Source organism: Octopus bimaculoides, chromosome 7, assembly GCF_046866305.1.
Source record: "Octopus bimaculoides isolate indiv1 chromosome 7, ASM4686630v1, whole genome shotgun sequence".
Classification (NCBI taxonomy): Eukaryota; Metazoa; Mollusca; class Cephalopoda; order Octopoda; family Octopodidae; genus Octopus; species Octopus bimaculoides.
Window position 1 is genome coordinate 30,434,551 of NC_142934.1, and position 22,937 is coordinate 30,457,487.

Here is a 22,937-nt window from a genome sequence, read left to right on the forward strand (position 1 = left end):
TTACTTTCTGATCTTAAAACTCTTTCTGTCTTTCACAATCTTCCCTCCTTTCCTTTAGAACAGACAAAAACTCATGCAGCCTCTTGGTCAGAAGCTCTGGCTGTTTCAAATACAACTACCTGCTCTCTGTGCTATACTTATCCTTTCATCACCAGTAATTCACTCATAACCAGCTCACAAACTCAGTTCCAAAATGACTGGCCACTTTGTACCTCAAGCAACCTTATTTACTTTTAGACACCACATAGCTCAACACATGGCTGAAACAAACCATAATCTAAGGCAGTGGTTCTCAACCTTAAACCCCTTTGATTACTATTTTATTCTGGTGGACCCCCATAACCATTTGATGTTTAAAAATTAATTTTATAGACACTTTTTTTCAAAATTCCTATTTTGTTAATACAGTTCTATATTTAAGAGATGAAGAATTATGTACATTATTTATATTTGACGGATATTTGTCCTCATCTTGTTTGTTGTTAACACAACATTTCGGCTGATATACCCTCCAGCCTTCATCAGGTGTCTTGGGGAAATTTTGAACCTGGGTTCTCATTCCTAAGGTATGAGATGATATACAACCGTTCATCCTAAAGGTATAGGTCACAAGCAAATGGTAAATTAATTCAAACATAATGATGTTCAGTTGTTAACTAATTGAGGACGCTATAGAATATAGAATAAAAAAAAAAACATTGGAGTTATAAACATCAAAGAAAATACAGTATTCAAACCGTAGAAAAACTAAGATATTAGAGATAACATTTAAAATAGAGGAACTTAGTCAAATGTATATCATCTCATACCTTTTCATCCTGTTTTGTATATTTTCATGGGTCAACTATGAAAATTGGATTTGAATGTTTTCTGTTTTTATTGGCTGCATATTACTAATACTAATAATAATAATAATAATAATAATAACAATAATAATAATAATGGGACCCCGAGGAGATGGAGTATCCCATATTTTATAATATTTCATAATATTTTATAATATGTATTAATCATTCTGGATATTGCATCGAAATGTGCATAGGTCATTTTCATTATTGTTATTATTATTATTATAATAAAGTATTTTCAATGGATCAGTTTTAAGCTCTATTTAAAGTTGGTATATATATATATATATATATATATATATATATATATATATACACAAAAACTCAACTGGGAGTATTTTGCTAAGATTGTTAACAGATACTATATTCTTTTGCCAAATTTTTGGTATAAAAAATATATTTAAACACACACATATATATATATATATATATATATATATATATATATATATATATATATATATATATATTATCTGTAAAAATATGTGACACTTATTCGGTTCAATATATATATATATTCATATATATATATGCTAATTTGTTTTTGAAAATGCACCTAAATTTGAAAAACTTGTAATTGTTTAAAATAAATTTATTTACATATATACCAAACTAGTTGCAACAATATTTTGTGTTTATTAATGTTAAAAATTTAGAATTATGAATTAGAAAAACATATTTAAATGTTTCAGTTTTGACAAATTTAGATGTTCTTAAGAGACAAATTTAGAATTAGGAATTAGAAAAACATGTTCAAAAATTTCGATGTTGACAATTTTAAATGTTCATAACAGTCAATAATATTAAAACTGTGCATCAATTTGTTTGAATGTACAAAGCTCATTAGTGTTAGTAGTGATCGACAAGAAATGAATATCATCAAAGTTTTAGTCATACTGAGTTAAGAGGGGAAACAACAAGGTAGAAGTGAAGATAGTAAAAAAAAGGGATTTGGTTTACAATTTCTATGATCCTATTTCCGTGTGTTGGAACTTTCACTTGTAACGGTGTTTTGGAATGCGGTGTATTTCTAAGTTTTTTCGCGAGCAAATTTGATTTTTGATTCATTGAAGTACTGGTGACGTCTTGGTTTTCTGGTGGTCAAGTTTGTCATTCTGCCTGGTTGGCTTCCCTGTGGGGAATGGTCATCAGTCGTTCTGGTTGGTTGATTCTCTTAAAGGGTCATTTTGTTGTATTTGCTGAAGTTTGGTTTTGATTGGTGTTTGTAAAATTTAAAAACTTAATCAACAGCATTAACCACAGTATCCAGTTTACAATGGAATACAGCCACAAACTACCCTTCCTGGACAGTTAAGGTTGTTCCCTGGTTCGAGTGAGTGTTTTATGATTTTTGTGTGTTCAGCTACGCGTAACTTGCAATGCGTCTCATTGATGTAGGGGCCTAGGTTTTAGAGGATTTTCCATGAGATCAAGTATGGAATCCCATCATCCCTTAGTTACCAGATGTGACTGACCAGTGATGTTGTATCTTCTTTCTGGAACGCTGAAGGAGGACCTGTGGTTGGAGAGATGTTGTTTGAAAGAGTTCCTGGAACATCCAGCGTATCTCCATGGGTGTGTGTTGTCAGTGTTGTACCTGCTGGTGTTGTTGGAGCTGGGACAGCTGGTGTTGGCATTGCTGGAGGTAGTGGTGGTGTTGGAAATGGTATTACCACTGCCAGTTATGGTGGAGGCACTATTGTTGTTATTGTAGTCCTCTTCATTGGTGAGAGAGTTGCCATTGCTGCTAGAGGTGTCATTAGCTGTGGTTCCACTAGTGTTTCTGCTAGGGCCACTGCCGCTGCAGCTGCTGTTATTGCCGTTATAGTTGGTGGTGGCACTGGACCTGTTGCTGCTGCTATAGGGGTTGACAGGTCTGCTACTGTGGACGTTAGGGAAGCTTTTGGTAATGCTGGTGTTGATGGCAATCCTGCTACTGTTGTTGTTGTTTGTGTTGTTGCTATTGCTGATAATGTTGTCAACTGTGGAAATGGTGGCAGAGTTGCTGGTTCTGTTCTTGTGTCTATGGCTGCTATTACTTCTACCAGTGGTATTCTAAGGTTTGCTAGTATTTCGGCTTCATAGACAACCCCTTTCGTTTCACAGTGGCCTCCCACCGGGTATCTGTTGTGGTCCCTGCATGAACATCCTAACTCTTCCTGTGGCTTAGGGGTGCTAACTATGATGCTCTTAATATTGGGAGCACAGCTAAACAATATTCTAACGTTGTGCCAGTGGAAAATGGACCCGTACATATGGGAGCTAGTGAAATGCTTATCTATTAATATAAGGAATATTCTACCAACGGGCATTTTTGTGTTAAGTGAGAAGGGGTCAGGGGAAAACCAAATTTTATTTCTGCAGTACTTCCTACTGTGGTTGTTGGGTTCCAACATCTAGGAGATGCAGTCTCTAAATCTGCTGGCAGCTAGGGCCTTGTTATAGTACAGGGTCACTGCGTTGAAAATCTCCTGGCTGGAGGAAAGGTTTGTGATCCTCTTACTAACACCCATTACCAAGTTTTTGAACATGGTGGGTGGAGGGAAGACAGTTGTGTTGGAAGAAGTCCACAGTTGTGAGGTTGGTCTCTATGGTGATTGTCAATCCCATAGAGGCAAGTGTGCTGATTAGATCTTTTCTAAGCCTGTCTAGTGTATCCCCATTTTCTCCCCTAGAGATGGCCAGGGCATCATCTCTGTAGAGGCCAAAGAGGATAGAGGGGAACTTTTTCCTAAGGGTATCGAGGATATACAACCCAATAAGGTTGCATACACCAGCGCTGTCATAGGCTCCCATTGCTATATCAAAGGAGCCCATGGGGTCGGATTGCTTAACTCATGTCGAACCTTTGTTGAATAGCACTGTCTTTCTGGCATGCATAATGACTTCTGTATCTCTGTTGCCAATGTCAGTGAAGTCCCTACCGAAAGAAAGCTTCTTGGCCAGTAGTAGACAGTTATAGACGGGTAAAAGTCACTATATCAAACTGGGTGAACCTTGCTCTGCCTCTTTCCATGTTGGTGTTAAACCATGCGGTCACTTCGTTGATGTTGTACCACAGGGAAAGGTTGGTAACCCTCCTTATGTCGTTATTGATATCTCTCAGTACATGCTTGCTTACCATACCAATCTCGGATTTGGCTGGATTGATCAGATGGCATTTAGGATTTGAGGCAAAGTTCGGTTTATGATCTTTTATGGTAATAAAGGCATTAGAATTTCTACCTTGTCCGCTATCTCTAGTTCATTAGCTAGTTTTTTGGCTCCACAGTTGATGTTGTTATATGTGTGTGGGGAATCACGCCTATAATTTTGTGTGATGTTATTTTCTAGCAATCTATTGTAATCTAGGGTGTCTATCCTATATGAGTTTTTCGTCTTATCAGAGAAGATTAAGGACCTGAGTTTTTTAACAATCTAATGTTGGTCCAGTGCTTGTCTTGGAAGGAAGAAGAGGACTTAAAAAATTTCAGCTTGGGAATGATGCTCAGTAGGTCCGCCTCGAACGGATTGAGGTCCTTGAGTTTGGGTGCATCGATCTGATTCCACTGTTGTTGTTCTCCAGGGATGGTGCAGTTAGGTCGTGGTAGAATGTTTCCCACCTCATATGCCTAATCACGTCCAGTATCTTTTTCAACATCATACAAGTGTAAAGCTTGTTGGATAGCGTGGGTATAATTTTAGTGGAGTAGCCGACGTATTTTATATATATAGATACACACGTATTTTATTGTAAGATTAAAATTAGCTACGCAATATTCAGCCACCTATATCAGCCTTGCTAATGGAGGATTTCTTGATAGAAAAACACCCATTTTTTAAGTTCTAACCAATTTATTGGGGAGGGGAAGTAACTCTGCATAGCGACTGTCAATAATAATACAAGGGAAAGAACTTTTAAACAAGCATCTGGCAAAAATAATTGGGTATGATGGGTATATGTGATTTATTTTTAAAAACAATAATGAATAATGCAAAAATACATTTATTCATAAAGTTTAAACTGAACATGGAATGAAATATATTTATTTATAAACTTTAAACTGAACTTCATTTGTTTAAATTCTCGTCCACCTTACCTTCGCTTGTTTAAATTCTACGGAATTCTACAAGAATTACCCATCATACCCACCAACGAACACCCAAAAGCGCGCGTAATTCAAATTGAAATCTACACGAGAACAAATTAGTTGCAGGTTTTTCACGATGACTTCTACATATCCCAGTGCAAATGGAATTAATCACCGCGACATTGCCATCGCCACCGCAACAACAGCAGCTAGTATTCACTGGCTCAAGACATACGGATTGTTAAATACTGAAAAAATATGTCCCTCTTGTGGAGCTAGCATGAGGGAAGTGGCCAAAAACAATTTGTCCGATGGCATGATATGGTCATGTGGAAGGCCTTGTAGAAAACTGATTTCCATTAGAAAGGGAACATTTCTAGATAATAGCAAACTGAAAAGCGAGCAGATTATAGATATATTATATTATTGGGCTAAGGGAGATTTAGCTAAGAATTTAGGCCAGGAATGTCGTATAGCAAATGTAGCTGTAACAGATTGGAGGAATTACTGCCGTGATGTATGTGCAGAGTATTATATTGCGCAAAATATTAAGTTAGGCGGACCAAACCGAATAGTAGAGATAGATGAAAGTGCGTTTGTTAGAAGAAAATATAATGTTGGCCATCGGGTTAAAACGCAGTGGGTGTTTGGTGCGTTAGAAAGAGATACGAGAAGATGTTTTTTAGTTGCGGTAGAAGATCGATCATCTGATACCCTTTTAGAAATTATACAAGAGCGGATTTTACCAGGAACAACAATAATTTCTGACCTCTGGCGTTCATATAATACACTAAACACGCTAGGATATAGACATTTAACCGTGAACCATTCAATAAATTTTGTTGATCCGGTTACATTTGCCACAACAAATCACATCGAATGCCTATGGAAACATGCCAAGAACCAGAACAAAAGAGAAAATGGGACAACCCGGAATTTACTGCAAACACATCTAATAGAATTCATGTGGCGTTACGAATTCAAGGACGAGATCTACCAGAAGTTATTGGAACAAATTCGACACCTAGATCCATGCGTTTGAAACATTACAGAGTGTAAGTATCTACGGAGCATAAGTATCACATTTATTTTGAAACTTAACTTCAAACTTCATTTGTTTTCTATTTTGATAAATTCTCTCTGTTGAAAATTATATTTTTATATTTTAAATAATTTGCAATTTCAGGAAAATGTTTTTATATTAAATTTGTGTTTTCTAATAATTGATAGATAGATACATAGTAGATAGATATCAGTAAGTAAGTAAGCCAAAGTATCAACTCAAACCAGCAGACAGATAGCTCAGCAGGCAAGCAGGCAGACAGGCCAGCAGCAGGCAAGCAGGCAGACAGGCCAGCAGCAGGCATGCAGGCATGCAGGCAGACAGGCAAGCAGGCTGACAGACCACCAACAGGCATGCAGGCAGACAGACAGACAGACAGCGACTACTTTCACTTCTGACATCTAATAGCGTGATAGTGCCCTAAATTGTATTTAACAAATTCAGATAAATACATTTCTAAAGCAGGGCCTGTTTGGTATTAATTCCACTTAATATATGCCATATTGTACTATGTATACGATATAATGTTTATAGGATGAAAATTAAAGAACATGATTTTATTTAACAGATACAGATACAAATTAATACTTTTCTGAAGCAGAATATGTTTAATCTGTATTAATTCACTTGATATTCTTAAAATACGTGTATATCATACAATATCGTGTATACAGTATAATGTTTATAGGATGAAAAATAAATGAAGAAAAGTAAGGAAAAGCAGAGTGTGTTTAATCGTTTTCTGTCCATTTAAGAAAGTTAAGAACAAAAACAAATTTTAACACACTATATGCAAATTCACCAAGTTATACATGCATAGTGATATTACACATATTTTACACATACACTTTATATATACAAAGACATTTTATACACACACATCTTTTACATACATTTATAGATATTTTACATTGACTATATACATACACATATTTTATACACGCGTACATTATATATACACAGATATTTCACACACACACACTTCATATACACATGCAGATATAATACACACACAGAAAACACCTCCTGCAAACACAATGAGTATTGTTTGCATCATTTTATCAGTCATAATCTCTCTTTTTTAAACAAACTTCACAGTAATCCAACAACAGAGGGAGAAGCAATTTGTCAAGTTTTACCTTCCCCTCAAAGTTTCTGTAAGCTTTGCAGTGTGTGAGAGAGAGAGAGAGAGTGTGGGGAGAGAGAACATTGCAAATAAATGAAATAAACATGAAATGAAAAAATCGTATAAATAAAAGGGCATTACTACAGCTGTATACACCCTCAGAAAAATGGATACTTCTTAACAAAATTTTCTAGAAATACTGCTTAAATGCTGTGGCTTCAGAGTATATAGGGATTTATGAGAAAGAATTTTTCCGAGGGGGTGGAGAGAGGAGTTTTGGAAAATTCACACAATCTGACTCTTTTCCCTCATAACTTTCAGGAAGAGTGGTATCATTTAATGAAATTTATACAAATCCCTTTCAAACGGCATAGATTATGACTATAAAGAAATTTGTGGGGAAAATTTTTTCAAGGATTTTCCTTGTTTTTTTTTTTTAAACCACAGCCTTCGAAATGATGGGGAGGGGGGGTATCTTTGTATGTAAACTCTTTTTTTTACACCCCCTCCCTCATCATTCCACTCCAGACCTATTTTGGCCAATTTTTCTTTGCACTTCAAAACCATGGGAAGAGCATTTTCAGTAAAATAATTTTCAAAAATTGTTAATATTTTCAGAGGGAAAAGTGAGTGATTTAAGGGCGATTTGGCTGTTATTTCTAGCACATCCAAAGACTACCCTCCTTGTTTCTTTATCACCCTTGCATGTATTGATGTTTTTCAATATTTTTCTTCCATAAATACATTTATATGCTATAAAAAAGAAAATTTGAGAAATTATGAATTTTTTGCAACTCCACTCTCTTACCCCGATTGTTTCTGGTTAGAAATTAAAATATTGGAGAGCCTGAGAAGGTCATTGCTGGCATTAAAAAAAAAATTACAGCGATGTTCTTGCATAGCAAGTGACTTGATTTGAGATCATGTGCTGAAACAAAAACAATTGCAGCGTAGGTGTTTGTAAGCCATTCAAGAACACACAGAAACCGTTAGTTTCACGGTAGTACTTAAATACAGAGGTCCTGATGCATCTACATAACAATATGAAGGGGAGAGTTAGTTGTAGGGTTAGTTTTTAGAGTTAGGGTTAGGGCTAGTTTTAGGGTTAGTTAGGGTTAGGGCTAGTTTTAGGGTTAGTTAGGGTTAGGGTGTCATTACACGTCCACATAGCATTCATTTAAAATGATTTGTGTGTAACACCTGTATTTAAGTAGTACCATTAAGGGACCTCTATACTTACCAGTTTCGCTTCAACGTTAAAATTTCATTTGTGTCAAAATATTTTCTTCACTTTGAAACCGTGACCTATTCACTGACAAAACTTCACAAAAGTAATGCAGCACAAAGTTTTGTCAGTGAACAGCAAACACACACACACACAACCACACACACACACATTCATTGCCTTTCATTTGTGTGTATGTGTATCTATATGTATGCACAAGTGTATCATTGTTGAAGTCGCTTGTGCAACTTGTTTGCGTATATATTGGCCTAGTGGTACAGAGTGTTTGGAAACTGTGAATAAGGTGCAAGTTTTGAGTACTTGTCGGTGACTTTTTTTCTCTCCTCGTCTTCTAATAGTAATTACCCATCTTTCTAGGCTCTTCTCACAGCTAACCTGTGTTTAAAAATTATACAAGTATTTAAAGAATTTTCATTTAATAAATAATAAATTACATATACATTAATAGAATAAACTATTGGTTTTCCAAATAGTGAATGAAAACTTAAAAGAGAAAATGAGAGACTTGACAAATGAGAATGGAATACTCTGTTGTGAATGCAATGAATATTTAAATTTGTGAATTGGCTGCAGCGAATGCAATGAATATTTAAATTTGCAAGAAATTGGAGTTAAAAAGTTCAAGAAACTTGAGAAATTGAAATTATAGGAAATTACTTAGAACGGTCAACCCTTTAATAATTGCTTTCTTTTAGTAATTGTTACATACCTAATTAATAAGCAGCTTTGTCCATTATAGTTAGATGTATAAGTAATTACAATTATGTGTCTGTGTGTAAATATATACAGGGGTTGGACAAAATAATGGAAACACCTAGCATCATAATTTTGAAATATCTATAAAACTATCAAAAGCTTGTTTATTTTTGTGTTTTTTTATTTATTATTAGTGTTGCTTAGTATGTTTTGCTAAAATTGTTGTTTCTTTTCAGATATCATCAGAAAAAGGTAATTAAAATTTATTAAAATGACAGATCTATCGGACTTTCAAAGAGGTCAAATTGTTGGTGCTCGTACGGCAGGCTGTAGCGTAATGAAAACAGCCGAAATGTTTGGTGTATCAAGAAGTACTGTCTTGAAAGTAATGACAGCCTTTGAGAAAGAGGAAAAAACCTCCTCGTCGAAACAAAACTCCAGAAGAAACTAAAACATTCAGATAGGAACTGTCAGACATTTATGCGAATTATTAAAAAGGATCACAAAAGTACGGCTCTCAAAATTACTGCAGAACTTAATGACCACCTCGAGAACCCATTTTCCACAAAAACTGTTCACCTGGAGCTGCACAAAGCCGGATTTCATGGGAGGGCTGCAATCAGAAAACCACTACTTTCAAAAACAAATGTTGCAAAGCGTTTAGAGTGGAGTAAAAACCTACAGAATTGGTCCGTAGAGCAGTGGAAGAATGTTATTTTGTTGGACGAGTCATCTTTTACCTTATTTCCGACCACTGGCCGAGTATATGAGTGGAGACGGCCAAAAGAAGCATTTGACCCAGACTACCTTCTTCCAACAGTTAAACATAGAAGAGGCTCTGTGATGATGTGGGGGGGTTATATCTTGAAAATCTGCCGGCCCAATGGTTTCCCTTCATGGCAGAATTAATAGTCAAAACTATTTAAGCATTTTATCTGACCAAATTCATCCTGTGGTTATGAAACTGTTTCTGGAAGGAAACGCAATCTTTCAGGATGATAATGCACCAATTCACACAGCTAAAGTTGTTACTGAATGGCATGAGGAACATTCTAGTGAAGTTGAACATCTTATCTGGCCACCACAGTCCCCAGATCTCAATATTATTGAACATTTATGGTGCATTTTAGAAAAAGAAATAAGGAGTTGATATCCTCCACCATCATCACTTACAAGAACTGGAGACTGTTTTAGCTGAAGATTGGACAAAAATTCCTTTGGAAACAATTCAAACTTTGTACAAGTCTATACCTCGAAGAATTCAAGCTGTAATTACTGCCAAAGGCAGTTCTATCCATTAGTGTTACGAATACTGAGATGTTTGGTCCTCTCAAGAAAGTTTTTCCAATGAATTCTGCATGTTAGTGGAACATCCCTGAGACAAACTTTAATAATCCTCTCAAATATATTACATAAAACCTTGTTTAACTTCGATTCTCAGTTATTTTGAAAACATGCAAGCTAAATAATAAAATAAATAATCGTGCATTTAACCCCCATTCTATAAAATTACTGGCCTTTGATTTTTAAGGTACTATTTTCCAATTCACCAGAGGTCGATTTTGTCTTTCATCCTTTCGGAATTGATGAAATAAGTACCAATTTGAGTACTGGGATTGATGTAGAAGAGCAACTGGCATCATTTTGTTTTTCAGGATTTTTCCAAATGTTATAGTATCCCACATTTCAAAATAGACTTTTTTTTATTTAATTACTTTTTAAAATCCATTTTCTTTTCCAAACGTCTTCCACCTCCTCAAAGTCACGTCTTCCAAAGTGCAGCCAACATTAAATTTGCAGACTGGGGGCAGATTTTTCTTCATTTTATAGTATCAAACATTTGAAAGCACATAAGGATACACTTTTTTATTTTTTCAAAAATTATTTTTAAAATCCATTTCTTTTTTTGAACATCTTCCACCCATCCATCATCGTACCTTCTCAAGAGCAGCTGACAATAAAATTTGGGTGGGGTGGAATTTTTCAACATTTTATAGATTTTATAGTATCCAACATTTCAAAACACTTTTTAAAGATTAATTTTATAAATCCAAGTCTTTTTCTAACACCTCATCTCCCCCACCCCCATCGTCATGCCTTCCAAACAGCAAACCCCTTAAAATAATATTATTCTAATTTTTCATTACCTTTTATCACTAAATTTTTTCACTAAACTTTAAAATTTTCATGATGGTAGTGAGTTTTTGAGAAAGAGCAGTTTGATAAAAGAAGCTACTAGAATAAAAGGACTCATGACAAATAGGAAACTCAACAGAGTAATGATACGCCCGGGAAGAGAAGCAGGTGACATGTTTAAAGGTGTTGATAGACAGTACTCGATGAAAAAGGTTATCAGAGAAATGGCTATGGAAATACTTATAGAAAACACACAATGAGGGTATATTTCAATGATGACCCAAAGACATCAATTTAATATGAAGAAGCAGACCTACCATGTTCACAATTTGATTCTGGATTTGAAAGCAGGATGATGGTAGTGATTTCTAGAGAACAACAGTTCAAGGAAAGATGCTTTTAGAATAAGACTTATAACTTACAGGAAGCTTAACAGAGAAATGATGTGCCTAGAAACAGAAGTGGCTGACAAATTTAAAGGTATAGACAGAGGATGCTACACCAGAAAGTTTACTAGAGCAATGACTTTGAAAATATTTATAGAAAACACACAGTGGTGATACATTTTGATGATGAGTCAAAGACCTAAACCTAACGAAAAGAAGATTTACCATGTTTACAACTTGATTCTGAATTCAAATAGGTAAGTTAAAATACTCAGTGGAGACACCAGCCCAAAGATGAGAGCAGTATTCAATGCAAAGGTAAGACGGCAAGCTGGCAGAATTGTAACTGTAGCAGGCAAAATACTTAGTGGCATTCCGTCTGTCTTTTGTGTTTTGAGTTCAAATTCCACCAAGGCCAACTTTGCCTTTCATCCTTTCAGAATTGATAAAATCAGTATCAGTCAAGCACTGGGGTCGATGTAATCAACTTAGACCATCCCCCAAAATTACTGGCCTTGCACCAAACTTCAAGACCAATATTGAAGGTGAAGGTAGAAAGCTGGCTGAATCATTACTGTGCATGGCAAAATGCTTAGCAGCATTTTGTTAGTCTTTGTTCTGAGTTCAAACTCCACCAAGGCTAACTTCACCTTTCATGTGCACACACACTCATATATACAACAGGCTTCTTTCAGTTTCCATCTACCAAATCTACTCACAAGGCTTTGGTTGGCCCAAGGCTATAGGCTGTAGTAGAAGACACCTGCCCAAGATGCCACACAGTGCAATTGAACCCAGAACCATGTGGTTGGGAAGCAAATTTTTAAGTGATGCAGCCACACCTTATATTATATTATGTGTGTGTGTATTTATATTTATATACACACAAAACAAAAAGATAAAAGACATATATGAGAGGCTTCCACATGTGATACTGAACCCAAGACCACAGGGTTGCAAAATGGGATCCTTAAGCAACCAGCCATTATGGCAGATTGGTCACATTCGGAACACCCCTTCATCATGGGTCTGTTTGATGAGAACGGCCCTGGCTCTTAAACACAATGACAGCAACAATGCTGTGAACCAAAAATGAAAACCATTACATGAGGTGAGGTGAGATGTTTGTAAAGCATAGATGTCAAAATACTCATGGCTGTGTGGTAAGAAGCTTGCTTCCCAACCACATGGTTCCCATTGCATGGCCAATTGGACAAGTGACTTCTACTATAGCTTCAGACCAACCAAAGCCTTGTCAGTATATTTAGTAGACGAAAACTGAAAGAAGCTTGTCATACATATATATATTTATGTGTGTCTTTGTGTCAATATTTGTCCTGCCCTCCTCATCACTTGACATCTGGTGTTGGCATGCTTATGTCTGCATAATTAAGTGCTTTAACAAAAGTGGCTGATACAATATGTACTAGGGTTACAAAGAATAAGTCCTGGGTTTCACTACTTCAACCAATAGACCTTTAAGACGGTGCTCTAGCATAGCTGCACTTAAATGACTAAAACAGGCAAAAGAATAGTAAAAGAAAAGTGATTTCAAATGTGAGATATTGTAAAATGAGGAAAAATCTCACAACCACAAACAAAAAGTATGGAAAAAAATCAGAGTAAAGCTACCTAGAGGCTCCCTCATTGGCTTGTATAAATAGCAGTTAACTACTGGGGTTTGATTTCATGTTCCTATAAAGCATCATGGATGTAAATGGAATTATAAAAGAAAGCTTAGACTAACTAGAGGCCCCCTCATTCATTTGCATAAGTTGGGAGCAGTTAAGTAGAAGGGCTGATTTAATAATCCTATGAAACCTCCAAGATCATCATCATCATCATCGTTTAACGTCCACTTTCCATGCTGGACGATTTGACTGCAGACTGGTGAGCCAGATGGCTGCACCAGGCTCCAATCCGATCTGGCAGAGTTTCTACAGCTAGATGCTCTTCCTAACGCCAACCACTCCGAGAGTGTATTGGGTGCTTTTACGTGTCACTAGCCAAGGGCCAGTCAGGTGGTACTGGCAACGGCCACGCTCAAATGGTGTTTTTTATGTGCCACCTGCACAGGAGCCAGTCCAGCAGCACTGGCAATGACCTTGCACGAATATTGTTTTTCACATGCCACCGGCACAAGTGCCTGTAAGGCGACGCTGGTAACAATCACACTTGAATTGTGCTTTTTACATGCCACAGGCACGGGAGCCAGTCAGCGGCTCTAGCAATGATCACGCTCAGATGGTGCTCTTAGCACTCCACTAGCACGGATGCCAGTCTTGCGGTGCTGTCATCGAATTTGACTCTGATTTCACTTGCCTCAACATATGACAAAGACTACCTAGAGGGGTTCCCATTGGTTTGTATAAATAGCAGTTAAGTAATGAGGATGATTCAAAATTCCTATAAAAAATCCTTAGATGCAAATGGAATTACAATACAAGACAAAGTCTATCTGGAGGCTCTCTATTAGTTTATACAAGTAGCAGTAAAGTATTGGCACTTACTTTAATATTCCTATAAAACATCCTAGATGTGCATGGATTGTAATAGAATATGACGACCCAGAGACACTCTCATTGGTTTGTGTAAATAACAGTTAAGTACTGGGATCAATTTAATATTCCTATAAAACAGACTGGATGTGAATGGAATTATAATAGAAGACTAAGACTACCTAGTGTCACCCTCATTGGTTTCAATAAGTAGCAGTTAAGTACTGGGTTTAATTTCTATATTCCTCTAAAACATCCAAGACATGAATGGAATTATAATAGACTACCTAGAGGCTTCTCTTTGGTTTGTGTAAATAGCAGTTAAGTACTGGGGTTTATTCAATATTTCTATAAAACATCCTAGATGTTTTAAAAAAGAAAAGCATTACAACATGGGTTGGCCAAAAGTCACCCGACATTTCAAATGTCAATAAAGGGTAACTGGAATGAAAGATAAATCTATCTCTAGTCAGGAACAAAGAAGAGATGCACTACTTCTTCAAGCAATGCCAAAGTTTTAACTGTGAATGGAATTATAATATAAGACTAAGAATACCTTGATGCTTCATCATTGGTTTGTATAAGTAGCAGTTAAGTCCTGGAATTGATTTGGCATTCCAATAAAACATCCAAGATGCAAATGGAATTATAATAAAAGACTAAGACTACCAAGAGGTTCCCTCATTGGTTTCTATAAGTATCAATTAAGTACTGGGCTTGATTGAATATTCCTATGAAACATAGATGTCATAGTAGAATTATAATAGAAGATTAAGAGTACCTAGACACCCTCACATTAATTTGTGAGGAATTATAATAGTAGATGTGAATGGAATTATAATAGTAGATTAAGACTATCTAGAGCTTTGCTTATTGGTTTGTATAAGTAGCAGTTAAGTACTGAGTTTCATTTACTGATCCTATAAAACATCATGGATATGAATGGAATTATACAAGAAGCCTTATATATTTGTTTTGCAAGATTCTTGATGTGAAATCGTGTGTTGAAACAGATATTGTTGTATTTGGGGATGGTCATGTTGCCAGTTTAGCCAATAAAAACACATGCACTATATATTTGGTGTTAATTTGCTTCAGCCTTATTTTACATTAATCGTATTGCGGCCAGAGTTCTTTCATCACACTTCGGTGACCTCATCAGTGGTCCTTTGCTTTCTTCTTTGTGTGTCCCTCCTTACTAACGATCAGCCATTTTGTATTTCTATTGTATGTGTCTTTATTTGCGCATGCGTATCCCTCTATGTGTGTCTATGTTTAGTAAGTGCATGTGTGTGTATGGGGAGTGCCTGTATTATCTGTATCCCGTTTATACATGTTCGTTTAATTTGTTTTTATTTATTTGTTCGTGTTTATACCTACTTATTATTGTTTTTTTTCTATTTTTTTGTATTTAATTTTTGATAACGTATGTAGTTATTTAATTCTATTTGTTTATCTGTGTGTTGTATTATATTTTGTTCATATTGTTATCAGTTTATGGGAATTTTATTGTCATATGTTGTGGTGTGTGCTAGTGTTCCATTCCAGTTTCCTATTCAGGCTAGGTTTATCTTCTATGATGTGTGTAGATTCTGTAATTTGTCTAAGTGCTGCGTCTGTGCTATGTGTGGATAAGATTTTAATTTCTATGTTGTTGAGTGAGCCGCCGTGTTCCTGCTCAGCGTGCTGGTACAGAACTGATGAACTCTTCTCTTCCTTAAGTGCCCTCCAATGTTCATTTTCCCGTTCTCCTATGCTCCGTGCCATTTCCCCTACGTACATTGTTGTCTTGTTACTGCATCGTCCCTCTGTACATCTTATACTATAAACTACATTTCTAGCTTTACAGTTTGTTTGGCATAGTACAGTTCCTATCAGTACAGGAGGTTCTACCGATAAGGGATTTGATAGGGTTGCCTGGCCTTTCAACAACCTTAAGTTTGTCTAGGGCCCTTCTAAAGCGGTATGCCAGTTCGCCTCTAGGGGTGGTGTCGACGAACATGACGCTCTGGTATTTGTGGTTATCATACTATGAGTTGGCCTTCCCTATTTTCTTCTTAATCCTTTCAATGGTGTTCCAGGACTTGCTCCTATAAAGTGGGCAAATTCCATTCCTATTATTACGTTTGATGGTTTCAAATTTCCTCATAGCTCCTTTGTATACTCTGATCCTTTCTTTATGGCTGTAACCTGAGAACTCTTGAAATGCGGCGAATGAAATGTTGTATATGTCTCTTTAACTCTGTAGGATCGCACATGCGGGACACATTTCGCATTACTCTGACGAGGTCTGCCATCAATATATTGAATTTGGCATTGTCCGCAATAGCTGAGTTCCGGTGGATCAGGTATTTGGAGGCCATAGGTTTGGCATAGTGTGAATGAAGGATTCAGGTTTTATTATTCTCAGTTTCCAGCCAGAGTTCTGTATCTAGTACTGGTAGTCTATGGTTAGGGTGTTTAGTAGGGTAGTCTATCGTAACCTTAATACTCTGGTAGATGGAGTTAGCTATTTGCTGGATGCTCTCCATAGTATTAGTTTCTATTTCTATTTCAAGAGTACTCTCTTGTGGGGGTGTCTTTACCACTACATTGATCTCATCGACATAGCGAGAGTACATATTCAGGAGTATGGAGTTCTGTGTCAGGCGTTCCTTAAGCCTTCTGTCCCACCATACCATGAAAAGGTTGACCACATCACCGGCGATACTAACACCGATGGCTGTCCCCTCATCCTGGGCATATATTTTGTTGTTAAACTTAAACGTGTAGCCTTTTAGGGTAACTCTTATGCAAGCTCCTAGTGCATGTGCAATCATTTTCTTTACCTGATGAAGTCATTGCATTTCTGTATGAAGCAGTAAACACTGAAAATCAGAATCCATTGTTTCACATAGAGAAAGTCTGCACCATAGGGAATGCAATTTTATGTAATTCATCACTTTAACAATGTTGTCCATCGTCTTCAGGAGACCAAAAGGTAGAGATTTTGACACCAAAACTTTGTGGTGAATCATGCAATATACAATTTTAACATGTGAATTTTTTTGTAATACATGAGCCATGGAGCCTTTTTTTCAACCCTGCATGGATGGAACACTATCAGTGCAGACGCTAATACAAGTTTGCCACTGCATCCCTCTCAATATGACATTTTGGTTTACCAGGTTAAAGACATCTCCTGTGATTCTTTCCTTCAATTCACAACAAAAGTAAAACTGACTTATGATTTTACCACCTCTGATGATTTGCAGAAATGAAATTAGTTGAGCTTTGTTGCTGATGTCTGTACTTTCATTGATTTGTAAGGCCCACAAGTCTTCAAGTTCATTTATTGCTTCAGTGATATGTTTGCGGAGCTGATCATCGTCTTGCAAATTGTCTTGAATTTTACGAGAAATCATGTGGGCAAAGGAATTGTCTTAGTTTGTTTGACAGCTTCATCACTAACCATTGTGCCAACAGTGATCTCTAAGGCTGATAAAATAATGTTTTCGGCATGGGAATGTGATTTTTTCTTCTTTGCCAAAAGCTGGGCAATCTTCTATCTATCAATTTGAACTTTCTCGGGAATTGAGTGAAATTTCTTCATCCTTTTTGATTGAATTTTTAAATTATTTTTTAGCATCTCAAAGTATATTCTTTTGGTTTCTCCTTATGTTGTAGATGATTTGTTATTAAATGACGTTGAAGTTTACTGGGAACCATCACTTCATTTGAGAGTGTTATTAAACAAATCACATAAAAAGGAACCGAGTTGTCTTTTTCCGATAATATAAAACCATATTGGATGTAATTTTCATTACATTTTACTTTTGATAAGGTGGACTTTTTATTCAGGTGTTCGTCTTGTTTGCTATGATTCTCTTTCTCATTTTTCTGAGGTCTCAATAAAAATTTGTCCATGTTTAAGTCTAAAATTAAAAATTGATTAAAATTAACATAAAACAATTTATGTAAATTATAAATAAATCAAAAATTTAAAACTACTAGGACTACTAAACAATTTTCTTACAGACAATCCCGCTTTAAATGTAGAAATGTAATATATTGTAGCAAAGCTGCTGTTCGTCATGTAACTTAATTGATTTATATTTACCATATTTTACAATTTATACAATTAATTTATATTTACACTTGAACTTTGCAAACGTTCTTGGATTGTTGTTTCCAAAAAATATTTTTTGCAGCACATAGTTTGGCAGACACTGACATATAGGACAGTTGAGATGATGATTGAGGAGGCCATGTACTTTCAGCCAATCAATGCATCCCACTGTCGTGACTGTAAAGCCCGAAAGTTGCCAATGTGTTATGTTGTTCCATTAGGATATAGATTATTCAACATTAGAAGCATCAGTTGTGGCGTGCAAGAGAGACGATTGCGCTGGTATGGACATGTGGTGAGAATGGAGGAGGATAGCTGCGTGAAAAAGTGCCACACCCTAACAGTTGAGGGAACCCGTGGAAGAGGTAGGCCCAGGAAGACCTGGGCTGAGGTGGTGAGGCAAGACCTTCGTACATTGGGCCTCACCGAGGCGATGACTACGGACCGAGACCTTTGGAAATGGGCTGTGCGTGAGAAGACCCGGCAAGCCAAGTAAGATCGTTGCCAGTGCCCCTGGACTGGTTCTTGTGCGGGTGGCACATGAGATGCACCATTTTGAGCGTGGCCGTTGCCAGTACCGCCTGACTGGCTCCTGTAGGATTTTCGAGCGAGATCGTTGCCAGTGCCCCTGGACTGGCTTGTGCGGGTGGCACATAAAAGACACCATTTCGAGCGTGGCCGTTTTCGTGCGGGTGACACGTAAAAGCACCCACTACACTCTCTGAGTGGTTGGCGTTAGGAAGGGCATCCAGCTGTAGAAACTCTGCCAAATCAGACTGGAGCCTGGTGTTGCCATCCGGTTTCACCAGTCCTCAGTCAAATCGTCCAACCCATGCTAGCATGGAAAGCGGACGTTAAACGATGATGATGATGATGATGATGATATATATATATATATATATTTCTATATATTTGTGCCTTGTCAATCTATATACTATATTTCAAATATAATAGAAATAAGTTAATCTTAGTCTTAGAATTAAAAGTGAAACCACATTATATCATATTATAATATATCCAATAGATCTTATTCTTTCACTTTTGGTACATAGTACTGAACCAGTGCTGGAATTTTTAGCTTTTTGAAAGTGGGGAGGTAGAGGTTGGGGTAGGGGATTTGAGTGTTTAAGAAAATTTGTTTTTTAATTCTTAAAGATTCATAATCTCTGTATTTTTCTACATGGATTACAAAAAAAAAAATTTTGAAAAAAGTTTAAAATTACAAAATTGGGGTGGGGAGGGGGGAAAGAAACATTTTGAAAACGTATTTTGGGGGGCAAAATCCTAATCTCCTATATCGAAAACAGGAATTCGAAGAAATTTAGGAAAAAAAAATGGGGGCACAAATGTCATCTCCAACATGCTAGAAACAACAGATAAATGATACGATTTCTGAAAAAAACTTCCTTTAATTTTATATTGATCAGGTTTTGAAATACACTCTTTTCAAACACAAATTACAAAAAAGGTCATTTCAATTGACGTTGAGCTGTAATTATGCGCTTGCACACAGCAACAAATAACATAATTTGTACTGAAGTTTTATCTAGTGTGTGAAAATTATCAAATTTTGAACATATGTAACATTTTCGCAAAATTTTTCTTGAATAAATGAATAACAAATGTGGGTTCAGTGTCAGAAATTACATGCAAATGATACATTAAAATTTTCTTTTAAAGATTTCGACAAGCAGTGACGAAAACCACAATACTTTCAAAGTTGATACGGAGGTAAAATGCATAAATTTTCAGCCACGATTGTGTGTACGAATTTGTAGATGACTATGCAAAAGAAACATTTATGAAAATACATAAATATTGTATTAAAATAAGTTATCTTTACAGAACATATTTGCAATTAAAATTAAATCAAGGTTTAGTCACAGATCAAGCAAGTTAGTAAAATTCTAATATTTTTGTAACATGTCTCCATACATTCTAATGAAAAATTAAAAGAAAGAGATAATGCTAATCTCTGTTTGGAAGAGAAATTCATTTTTGATGGTGGTGAGGAAACAATTGCTTTATTATCACAGTTGAAGACATTCTGAGGTGTTACATCGCACAAGTCGAAAATTTCTCTATATTTTTTTCAACTTTCTGACTGTGTAAGGTCCTCGCATGACCCTGCCTGTGATTCAAATCTGAATCCACTCAAATTGTTGCTTGTCATAAAATTCTCAAATCTTCTTGTCTTTGCATCTCCACACTGTATGATGTATAGGAAACACTTGACCTATGACCCTTTCTCTAAAATACTTTTAAATCATTACTGCTTCCAGTGTTTCTGGTTTTTGATGAGAAAAAAGTTGCAGGTAACCCTTCTTTCTCATTTTCAATGAGACCCTTCCTTACCGTGTTGTCATATATTGCAAATATGCAAAACTTTGCTGAGAAAATTGGAAGAATGACACAGCACGGAATCTCCATAGCCTAAAACGTGGGATTCCGTAAAAAAAAAAAATAAATAAGGGGGGTGGGGGAAAGGTTCAGATTACATATAGTCCGTCTCTGCCGTTTTTCTCGCAACAATTTAAAGGTATGTTAGAAATAATTTAATTTAATAACATAATTTTCTTTTAGTAAATGATTTTCTCATACATAAACACGCAACAATTTTGATTTCGAAGTACTGAAAAAAGTTATTTGGAAATTATAAAGGACGAAAGGCAGTGTCGGACTGTCCGTATTTTAAGACGGAGCATTAAAAAGCAAAAATCAAAAAACACTGGAAAATTTTTTAATTAGTTGGATACGGGGTTAGAAATATAAAAAAAAAATATTTGGTCAATGTTTACTTTAACGGCGAAGGTAAAGAACGTGTACAAGAATTTTTTAAAAAAGATTGGCTGTGTGGTAAGTAGCTTGCTTACCAACCACATGGTTCCGGGTTCATTCCCACTGTGTGGCACCTTGGGCAAGTGTTTTCTTCTATAGCCACGGGCCGACCAAAGCCTTGTGAGTGGATTTGGTAGACGGAAACTGAAAGAAGCCCGTCGTATATATGTATATATATATATGTATGGGTGGACATTGGAATTAGACACTGAGGGGAAATGGCTGTAACTTTTTTTATTAAGTTAGGCGATTTTCGTTTTCGATAATGTGTTCTATATGTCCCGGTCATGCGATTCCCCCTAAAATATTTTTTTGAGATTTCACCCCCTCCCCACCCACGGGGGGGGGGGGGATTTTCATTTTTGACATTGTGTTCTACATGTCCAGGTCGTACGAGTAGCCTTCTCGCAACTTAGATGTGAAAATGAACGGCTTCAATTTATATTGAAACAGAAAAAGGATCACATGTGGAGTCCCCACCACGAAACTTGATATGCTAGAAATAACAGCTAAACGCGGACAATCCAAATCTTGCATTTACTCAGAATTTCACAGAATTTTGTTGATCCCGTTAGTGGGGTATGTACGAATAGCATAGAGGCATTTTGGTCACGAATAAAACGTAGGCTGAAATATAAAAGTGGATCATGCGGTAACATGAAATGGTCACATAATGATGAGGCAATGTACCGCGATTATTACGATAGTGTGAGAACTTTCAAACATTTATTAAGCACATAGCCGAAATATATCCACAGTGATTTTAGAAAGGTAAAGGTTACAGTTTTTTTTTTTGCTTTCGAATTTGCTTTCTATTTTTTATTTTTATTTTGTATTTTTCGTTTTCGAATATATGTTCTCTGGTAAAAAGCGTGAAACTCGCAGTTCAACTTTCTGAGTAAATGCAAGATTTGGATTGTCTGCGTTTAGTTGTTATTTTTAGCATATCAAGTTTCGTGGTGGGGACTCCACGTGTGATCTTTTTTCTGTTTCAATATAAATTGAAGCCGTTCATTTTCACATCTAAGTTGCGAGAAGGCTACTCGTACGACCTGGACATGTAGAACACAATGTCAAAAATGAAAATCCCCCCCACGGGGGGGGGGGTGTATATGTTTGTCCCCCCAACATCGCTTGACAACCGATGCTAGTGTGTTTAGGTCCCCGTAACTTAGCGGTTCGGCAAAAGAGATCGATAGAACAAGTACTAGGCTTCCAAAGAATAAATCCTGGGGTCGATTTGCTCGACTAAAGGCGGTGCTCCAGCATGGCCTCAGTCAAATGACTGAAACGAGTAAAAAGAGTAAAGAGTAAACACTCAGATCCCTTTCCCAACCTTCACCTCCAAATGTTTCACTTTAAGCTTTTGAGAAAGCCGGGAAGTTCTTTTTTCAGAATTGATGTCGTTTACCTCATGTTTCTTGTATGTTTTCTGGTGGTGGTCTGATATTTTTTGCGCCTGCTATTTCAATAGAATTCGACGCATGCGTGAAGCATCGGACCAAAGTGAAAACATTTTGAGTTTTTCGTTTTCTGAAAGTGGGGGAAGGGGCATTGAGTGTTTCTTAAAGAAAAATTAAAATAAAAAAAACAAAAATTCCTAGGTTCGTAATCTGTATTTTTTAACGTGGTTTAAAAAGAAAAATTCGAAAAAAGTTTAAAATTTAATAAATTGAAGTGTGGGTGAGGGAAATTAAAATTTGAAAACGTGATTTTTGGGCAAAATTGTATTCTTCTATATTAAAAACAGAAATCCGAAAAAACTTTTGAAAAAAAGAAAAAAAACGAAACGTTGGAAATGGGTGGTGTACACGTCCTTTATCTTCGCCTAACTTCATAAAAACTATATATATATATATGTGTGTGTAAAAGGTTGAAGAGGAACACACGAGTAGGTATATATATATATATATATATACAAC

The 22,937-nt window shown here is 36.3% G+C and overlaps 3 protein-coding genes across 3 annotated transcripts in view; 2 read left to right on the forward strand and 1 right to left on the reverse strand.

Annotated features, from left to right (window-relative positions):
- The first annotated feature begins 1,853 nt into the window (after positions 1-1,853).
- Positions 1,854-10,548, forward strand: LOC149134636 (uncharacterized). Its single transcript, XM_089355095.1, has 2 exons — positions 1,854-5,973; positions 9,286-10,548. The coding sequence occupies exon 1, from the start codon at positions 2,379-2,381 to the stop codon at positions 2,931-2,933; it is 555 nt and encodes a 184-aa protein (XP_089211221.1). The 5' UTR covers positions 1,854-2,378; the 3' UTR covers positions 2,934-5,973; positions 9,286-10,548.
- Positions 10,549-17,146: 6,598 nt separating this feature from the next.
- Positions 17,147-17,473, reverse strand: LOC149134637 (protein ZBED8-like). The gene has a single exon (XM_089355469.1). The coding sequence runs from the start codon at positions 17,471-17,473 to the stop codon at positions 17,147-17,149; it is 327 nt and encodes a 108-aa protein (XP_089211595.1).
- A 5,395-nt stretch (positions 17,474-22,868) lies between these two features.
- Positions 22,869-22,937, forward strand: part of LOC106870656 (ankyrin repeat domain-containing protein 40) — a 44,260-nt gene continuing 44,191 nt past the window's right edge. The window contains exon 1 of the mRNA XM_014916805.3: positions 22,869-22,937. This exon is cut by the window's right edge and continues 438 nt beyond it. The gene's annotated coding sequence lies outside the window, so the exon portion shown is untranslated.

Excerpts from the sequence above, each read along its gene's own strand:
- LOC149134637 (XM_089355469.1), bottom strand. The coding sequence starts at position 17,473 with ATGATTTCTCGTAAAATTCAAGACAATTTGCAAGACGATGATCAGCTC.
- LOC149134636 (XM_089355095.1), top strand. The coding sequence starts at position 2,379 with ATGTTGTTTGAAAGAGTTCCTGGAACATCCAGCGTATCTCCATGGGTG.